The sequence below is a fragment of the Helobdella robusta genome (genome assembly GCF_000326865.2).
Source record: "Helobdella robusta unplaced genomic scaffold HELROscaffold_16, whole genome shotgun sequence".
In the NCBI taxonomy this organism is placed as follows: Eukaryota; Metazoa; Annelida; class Clitellata; order Rhynchobdellida; family Glossiphoniidae; genus Helobdella; species Helobdella robusta.
Window position 1 is genome coordinate 1,362,496 of NW_008703893.1, and position 9,573 is coordinate 1,372,068.

A 9,573-nucleotide genomic window follows, 5' to 3' on the forward strand; every position below is an offset into this window, starting at 1 on the left:
TAAAGATCTGAGTCCGTACTCTGGCTGTTGCTGCTAACGAGAGCATCATTATCAACACCAGCGCCTCCACCACTACTAGTACTGTTATCATGAATGCCATCATCGACGTCATCGTCTACGTCATCGTCGCCGGAGATGTTCCGAAAGAAAGGGCAGCAGTCGGTGGAGTTGAATTGACGTAGGATGTGCTGTTTGTACCGCTGCTTTTTTTCATCATTGTGCCACTTTACGCACCAAATTCCATTTCCCTGCAGACGCAACTCCAGATCGTGAAACCGGGTCAAGGTCGTTCGGTGACCTATGCTGATCAAGGTCATGTTAAGTCGTCTGCAGTTCTCGTAGAGGCAGACCTCGAGGCTCTCAGTCACCTGGCTGGTAGCTTCGTCCAGAACTGTGATGGTGTGATGGTTGTGTGGTGGGTTGTTTAGCTGGTTGTTGCATGGTGGGTTGTTTAGTTAGTTGTGTGATGGTGTGTTGTTTAGTTGGTTAAATATTCTGTTGGTTGAATGGGGTTTCAATGTTCAATCGTGGTGGAAAAATTATTGATTGGATAATTAAATGAAACTAACTTGAAAATATAAAAATGAAAGCGTCGGTGCAACTACTGCTACTACACTGTCGTTACCACATCAACAAACAACAACAACAACAGCATAGCAAAACGTTTACAACAACTAGCAAGGAGGCAGGCAACAAAAAAATTTTTTTGTTCGTTCCAAAACTAAACCAGCAACCACTATTAGTATCATAAATTCATTAGTACAGAAGTTTAGATGATATTTTGACCGGCGGCCTCTATGTATGTGTGGGACTAACTTCTGGAAGCCATTTTGTAAAATGGCAGATCCAATTTTTCATTTAATTTCATCGTAAAAACGCTCAACCTATTATATTGAGTTTGATGTCAAATTATATGTTTTTGAGGTCATCTTAACTAGATAGAAAAAGACCCCCTTAAACTCGCATACAAGAAATTCATGTCATGCGGATGTGTGGCAGAGTGTGCTCGAGCTAACTGCGTGTACAGTGCAGCTATCGTGTCCTATATCTTTGTGTATCAGTATCTATATCTATATCTATCTATGTCTATACCAAACTATTGTGTCACAAGGTGTGTGGTTGTTCTTTTCAGTATTATAAAAACGTATATTCAAACCTGGATGATGTGGATGTAGATGAAGGATTGTAGCTTTTATTTTACATTGATAAAAAAACATCGTGTATTTCGTTTTAAGTGGGAAAAGTAGATAAAATGCTTAAGTGTATGTTGTTCTTGTTTGAATAGGAAAAATATTAATGCTTCTCTGAAATTACAAATCATTATTTAAATACAAATGATTTTACACCAAATACAAGTCTCCATTTTTAAAATTGAAAACTGGTTTGTATTTATAAAAAAAATAATAACATTATCGAATTATCTGACCTCAAAAACATACAATTTGACACCGAACTCAATATAACAAGTTGAGCGGTTTTCATAATAAAATTGAATAAAAAATTGGATCCGCCATTTTAAAAATGGCTTCCAGAAGTTAGTCCCGCGCATACAAAGCGACCATCGGTCACAATACCATCTACACAATTGTACTAACGAATCTAGCATAGTGGTTGCCAGTTAGGTTTTGGAATGAGGGAACTTTGTAATTTTACGCATTTCACCGAACGTGCTTTCCACTAAACATCAAAGTTCTCATCCAACAGTTGAAACCATAAAAATTTTTCTCACTGGCAACAGAAGGCCTGTGGTAGAACAACCTCACGAATGCCAATCTTTGTGCCTCTCCTGGCGACAATATGTCTTCCCTGACAATCAATCGATCGATCAATCAATCAATCACCCAACCAATCAGTCAACCAACCAATTAATCAGTCAACCATTCATTCATCAATTAACGTAAACATTCATCTATCTGTCAGATTGACCGTTAAAAAATCATTTGATTGCTGTGTCAAACACTCTTCAACATGAATATGTAACTAAATTATAATAAACATGAACATAATGAATGGATGAAAATGATTTAGTTAAACAATTTATACTAAGTAATCAATCAATCAGTTAGCCAATCGATCATTCAACCGACCAACCAATCAACCGACCAACCAACTGACCAACAGGCCAACCAACTGACCAACCAACCTACCAATGCCAATCAACCCTAGCGTCCAGTGACCCAGTTCTCTCCAACAACTCCTCCAAACCCGCCAACTGAAGATTTTTTACGATCTCTCTGTCATCATCCATGGAACACGTTAGGTCTGGAAAGACTATCTAGTCAAGGTGTGATGATGACCAGATGGTGATGATAAGCAGATGGTGATGATAAGCAGGTGGTGACGATAAGCAGATGATGATGATAAGCAGATGGTGACGATAAGCAGATGATGATGATAAGCAGATGGTGATGATAAGAAAATGATGATGGCGATGATGGTCCAGTGATGATGATGATGGTGGTGATGGCCAAGTGATGATGATGATAGACATCATCAAAAAAAACATGATCTTAACACATGTGCTGATATTAAAGAAATGATGACGATGAAAAAACAAATAAAAACTAGCCGACCAACCAGCCGACCAACATACCAACCGGCCAACCAACCAATCAATAAATAGATCAACCAACCAATCAACAACCAGAAAATCACACAAACACGCACACACAAACACACACACGTGTATACATACTTGTTGTCTGAGTGTACCATTAGTGAGATATGGTTTCTGAGGCAAATAAAAAACGCCATCTCTGCCATGGCTCATGAAACGCTGAATTTTGCCTGTTTTTTTGTGGTGATTTCATATGGTGATGACAACGAATGGATTATGATGATGATGTTACGAAAAAAGTTCTTGAAATGTAAAGATGATAATTGCGACGAAATATTAATAAAAACAACAACAACAACAAAAATAATAATAATAATAATAGAATAGTAGTAACAATAATAAATAACTCTCCTAGCTATCTCATCTATTTTCAAGATGACACTGAGGTCGTCTGGTTTGGCTATTTGACATGCCGCCGATTAGTTTATCTTACAGTTTAATTTATATTATTATTATTATTTTTCTCCTTCTTCTTTTTTTTTCTTCTTCATCTACTTCTATTTATTATTATTCTTTTTCTCCTTCTTCTTATTATTATTATTCTCATTCAAGTGACATCAGGACTCTCATCAACTTATAAAGGGCAGCGTTTAATTTGTTTGTTTTGTTTCATTTTATGCCATCATTATTTTTTTTAAATTTTGACTTATTTATAAAGATTTAAATTTGCACTAAGAATTTTTATTCATTTATTTATTTATTAATATTTTATTATCACCCACTTTTATTTCACACAAAAGTTTTAACGGTGTGATCAATGAGACGGTGCACTTTTAGCAAAACCGTTTTTCAACAAGTACTTATCACAACGAAACCGACCAACTGACCAACCGACTGACCGATCAATCAATCAACCAGCCAATCAATTAATCAACTAACCAACTAACCAACCAATCAATCAACCAACCAGTCAACCAACCAATCAACCAGCCAACTAACCAACCAATCAACTAGCCAGCCAACCAACCAACCAACCATTCAATCAACCAGTAAACCAACCAACCAATCAACCAGCAAACCAACCAACCAACCATGACAAAGCGGCCAGAGTCCATCCATGGTTCTCAGCAAGGACGTCTTCCCAATCCCACTATCTCCAGTTATAATGACGTTGCAGCCGAGGTTGAACTCCAAATGAAGGCCTGGCGTTGATGAAAGTGTTGGGCTAGAAATATCCATTTTTTTATATTTCTTTCGTCATTTTAAATCATCTTCGTCACCGTCATTACCTTCTGTAATAATCTTTACTGTCAGTGGCATCATCATTAGCGTCATCATTGCTGTCGCAACAACAACGACATCACACCAACAACACCAACATCACTTCAACAACAACGTCACATCAACAACAACAACAACAAAATAGCTAAACACAACAACATCACATCAACAACAACATCACACCACCAACAACAACAACAACAACAACATCACACCAACAACATCACATCAACAACAACAACAACATCAACAACATCACATCAACAACAACATCAGACAAACAAAAAACAACGTCCTCCTACTCTTAGCCAGCAATCTGCTGCTGACAGTCTTGTGAGCCACTGATACACTCGCATCGTTCAGCACATACACTCGCTTCCCAAATGGTCCCAATGATGATGACGATGATGACGGTGATGATGTTGTTCTGTTCAATTTTATATCATATTATAAACATATCATTGCAATAGTAGTATCATCATCGGTGCTGATTGATATGCGTATCTCTTGAATGAGTGAATACTCATTCACTTTCTCGCTCACTCTCTCACTCACTTCACTCACTCATTAACTCATCCACTCACTCACTTGTAAGTAGGAGATGAAGAAACATCCTTATCACTGCCATCATCATCATCATCGTCTTCATTGATAATGATGACAATTCCTTCATCATCTCCTCTCTCAGCTTTCTCTTCAGCAACCAGAAACTGCAACTTCTCAAGCAGTTGACCAACCCTGAAAAATATCTTCATCGTCATCATCGTCATCACACCATCATCGCATCAACATCATCGTCATCACATCAACATCAACATCATCATCATCATCATCATCAACGACGACATCACCATCATTATCATAACCTGTGAGTACATCCCGCCATTTCGGAAACCTGAGGAGCCATGTTGATGATGCGAGTGAAGTTGAAGATGAGGGAGAGGATGAGGAATGAGGCCTGATTGGTTGATCGGTTGGTTGGTTGATCGATTGGTTGGTTGGTTGGTTAATTAGTTGGTTGATTTGTTGGTTGATTGGTTGATTGGTTGGTTGATTATTTGGTTGATTGGTTGGTTGATTTATTGATTGATCAGTTGGTTGATTTGGTAACTGGTTGATGGGTTGATTAACTGGTTGAGTGATTGATTAGTTGGTTGAACGATTGGCTGGGTGGTTGACTGATTGGCTGGTTGATTTGTTGGTTAAATTGCAATAGGTTGAATGGCTGGCTGGCTGGTAAATAAAAAACAAAATAGAACATTTTTATGTTAAAAACTGAGAATTAAAAAATAATTGAAAATGAAATAAACGAACAAACAAACAAGGAACAAACAAATGAACGAGCGAACGAACAAGCGAACAAAAAATGAACGAGCGAACGAACGAACAAACATACAAACAAATACATCCAAAAGACACTAACAAACAATTTCAAGTGATACCAACTTTACTAATCAAAACACTAATTTCAGTTTGATCGAGGTGATCATAGACCCCTCCAAATATAGGGAACGCTACAACCAGGTAACTTAACACGCTACCAAAGTAACTGGCCGAGAAAATGGAAACTGTTCAAAGGGTAAAAGTTATACTTCTACCAAATACTGTTGAAATAATTAGTAATAAAAAAAACGAGCAAACAAACAGACAAACAAACAGACAAACATGCAGACAAACAGACATACATACAGGCAGAGAGATAGACAGACAGACAGACAAACTTGATAAGAAAAACTGCCTTCCATTAAGTTTCTTCTGCATTTGTAGCAAGAAGTTGAACTTTTCTGACAACTTACTATTTTCCGTGAGACCACACCTATAAAATGCTGCTGACTCTGAGTTCAACCTCAACTGCATATGCTTGAATCTGTTTGTCGTAAGAAGAAGAAGGAGATGGTGATGACGAGAATGGTGGTGATGAAAAGGATGAAGAAGAAAATGATGCTGCTGCTGATGATGATGACAAAAGGATAAAAACCAAACTCTCATCTACTCATCTCATCTTATCCTAATAAAAAGATGATGATGCCAATATAACCTTCAACTTATACCTCAATCATATTCTAACCTCGACAAATCCATTTACACAAAAATGAATAAATAACAAAAAATAAAAATGTAATAATAATCTGCCTACTAAAAATTATAGATCGTAGAGAAATATTATTTAGTTAAACATTGGAACAGATAATCTTAAATTACCCTCTATAGCGGCAAACAAACGCCCAACAAAGGTCATATGGGTCATACCAAGGTCAATATAAAACTGTCCATCAAAGGTCACAGGTCAATGTACAGCAGACAAGCGAACCTAAAATCTCCTTCCAGTTGTTCTTGCTGCGCTGCCAGTCTGACAATCGGTGACATGAGGAAGTTGTTAATGACGGTAGAGATGATGAAGAAGATGTAGACAGATATAGGACCTATCCAGCCGATCCTGTAGTTCGTAATTTCATTATTATCATTTTTTATTATCGTTGTTTTTATTAGTTACTATTATTTTATACTTATGGAATGAAAGTGAATAGAGTGCCAAAGATTTAACATGCAACAAATACGTTTGAAAACACACACATCTAATGATAGTAACAATTATCTCCATTCAACTGCATTATACACGATGCGGCCAAATTTTCAAATTTTTAACGCGTTGCAATCAATCACAACAAAATCAAACAACTACTGCATACACCAGCCAGCACTGGACACTATAGAAAATAATGTTGAATGGCGATATTAGGAGGTCAGGGATTATTTCACCAAAGATCAAACACATCTTGTCTACATCTTTGGCTATCCTCTGGTCACTGAATTGAAACATAGATAATTAACACTGTCAATTAACTTGTTGAAAAATGAATGAATAAATTTTATTTAAATTTAACTAATTTCTATTACATCAAAACTACAATTAATTTTAAAGCAAATTTTTAAACGTAAAATGATTAATCAAAAAAAAAATTAAATTAACAAAAAAAGAGAAAATAAAAAGACCGAACAAGGACAAAAAAATGATAAAACAAAGACAAATAAGACCAAACAAAGACATAAAATTATCAAAGACAAAAAATTATCAAACAAAGACAGAAAAGACAGAAAACTTACACATTATCAATCTCATTGTCGAGGACATTCAGTTTGTAGTAGTTGATGTCAGCCAGGTAGAGTTGTTGCAGATAATCTGTCAGCATTTTTCTGCTCTTTATGTAGAACAACATCCAGACGTACTTTTTTAGCGCTAAAATCTAATTAAGTAAATGAAGAAAAAACGGATTGCTCCATTTATCATTTATCATTCATCCTATCATTTACTCAGTGATTTTGTTATTCATTCATTTAATTAATAAATTTTATATCCAGACAGTTGTTCATTCATTCATTCATTCATTCATTCATTCATTCATTCATTCATTCATTCATTCATTCATTCATTCATTCATTCATTCATTCATTCATTCATTCATTCATTCATTCATTCATTCATTCATTCATTCATTCATTCATTCATTCATTCATTCATTCATTCATTCATTCATTCATTCATTCATTCATTCATTCATTCATTCATTCATTCATCCATCCATTTATTCATTCATTCATTCATTCAATCATTCATCTATTAATTCATTTTTTCACTAATATAATTATACCAAACTTGGCAAGTAGAGTTACCAAATGAAGAGATAAAAAACAATAATGACGTCATGATAGAAGCAATTTTAAAAAATTTCAACCCACAAGAGCCATAGTCAGAACTAGGGCCAGTGCCTTCAGCGTAAGGTACATGAATTGGTCAAAATCTTTTTTACCGAGGGCCATATAATACTGGCTAGGCACCAGACCAATGAAGTAGCCAACAGCCTGCTCTGTATGAAGTATAGTTATGTCTATATGTAATATAATTATGTTTATATAATTGTTATTATATGTAATATTATTATGTTTATATAATTGTAATTATATGTAACATTATTATGTTTATATAATTGTAATTATATGTAATATTGTTATGTTTATATAATTGTAATTATATGTAATATTGTTATGTTTATATAATTGTAATTATATGTAATATTATTATGTTTATATAATTATATTATTATTATTATTATGATAATATGCGTGACTGATTAGTAACAGCAAAACTAAATGGCGTTTTAAAATTTATAGGTAACTTTGATGACAAGTATGTCTTTGTTTCTCTACTGGCTATATAATGGCCATTTGGAGTTTTCATACAATCATTAAGTAATTGTGGGTTGTATGAAAATCACTGCCTCTAAAGCAAGATGCAGGTTATCAGTTATAGCGCTATCAACAGTTGATAAATTGTTCGAACTATATGTTAACCTATCTTTAATAATAATTGTCCTGTAGTCCTTTTTCAATTTTTAATCACCTATACATTTATCATTCTACTATACATTTTACATTCTACTATGAAGCATAACACTTAAAGAAGTATTGTTATTATAACCATAATAATAATAATAATAATAATAATAATAATAATAATAATAGCAATAATAATATTAAAAATAACAATAAAATAATAATTGCTAACCACAGAGTACCAGAATTAGGATTGAGAAGAATAGCAGAGTTGATATGGAACAGAGCCTTGGAAAAACAATTTGCATCTGCCTGTAGAACCTCTTGAAGAAGGTCAAGTTGAAACCAAAACTGCAATGAGAGAATAATGATATAACACTGGGTGATGAGATGGTGTAGTAGCTAAGGTGTCTGGGCTTGATGTTGCAGTTGTCGGGTTCAAATGCATTTAGACCCATATATGCCAATTACATGCAATGTATGCAAATAAGGTGTATGAATTCCTTCATATTAAATAATTTTAAATATATATTTTCTATACCATACTACATCTTCAAAAAGTTGTTCATATTGAGTTTATGATTGTGTCTTTTTTGTAATAAACTTTAATTAATTTAATTGAAAATATATAATAAATGTAATAAAATAGCCTATAATGGTAATCCAGTTACTAAACAGTGTTAAAAAATAAAAAAGCCCAATTAAGTGTATAATATAGTTAGTATATACTCATACTGCATATTTATTTATTGAACAGAAATGTTAAAATTTATAAATTTAAATTAAAAAAAAAATACAATCCTCACTCTGATGACATTTTTTTGTTTTGCAAACAACCAAATGCTTTCTAGATGTTGTATTTTGTTGTTAGTTGTGTATACTACACCATTTATTTTATTTCTTATATCATCAACCAACACTCAATAGTTTTAACTTAACGTCTTAACCCAACCAAACTTTGGCAGTTGTGACTACAACTGCACTATCAAACAAACGTTAAATTTTGGGTCACAAATTCTACGAAATCCGAAACTGACACTTATGACTAACTAGAATAAATTTCATTGAAAATCATTTGCCTGTGTGTCCAACCAACCTTATTTATATACACAACAATCTTTTGACCTTGTGAACTAAACCAGTTATTATTATTATCGTTATTTCTAGTACTATTATTGTTATTCTTATTATTTTTATTATGTACACTGTTATCAGCTTTAGGTTTTTAACATTTTATTATTCATTTGGAGTGCGATCTAAAAATGCGCTGAAGTTCACTTTTAGTTAAAATCGCTACAGCTGATTGATACAGGCCATTGTATGTACAAGTATAAGATATATATATATATATATTTAAACAATTTATATATTTATATACTAATGTGTGTTATGGTTAATATATA

At 33.8% G+C, this 9,573-nt stretch overlaps 1 protein-coding gene across 1 annotated transcript; it reads right to left on the reverse strand.

Moving 5' to 3' along the window:
• Positions 1-233: 233 nt before the first annotated feature.
• Positions 234-8,628, reverse strand: HELRODRAFT_75595 (hypothetical protein; the record flags this gene model as incomplete). The annotated part of the gene is made up of 14 exons (XM_009015504.1): positions 234-391; positions 1,730-1,806; positions 2,148-2,275; positions 2,678-2,787; positions 3,649-3,782; positions 4,427-4,576; positions 4,705-4,796; positions 5,285-5,406; positions 5,560-5,705; positions 6,150-6,275; positions 6,529-6,645; positions 6,944-7,083; positions 7,577-7,704; positions 8,403-8,628. Coding segments are annotated over 14 exons (1,854 nt in total), but the record flags the coding sequence as incomplete, so codon positions are not given.
• Positions 8,629-9,573: the final 945 nt, after the last annotated feature.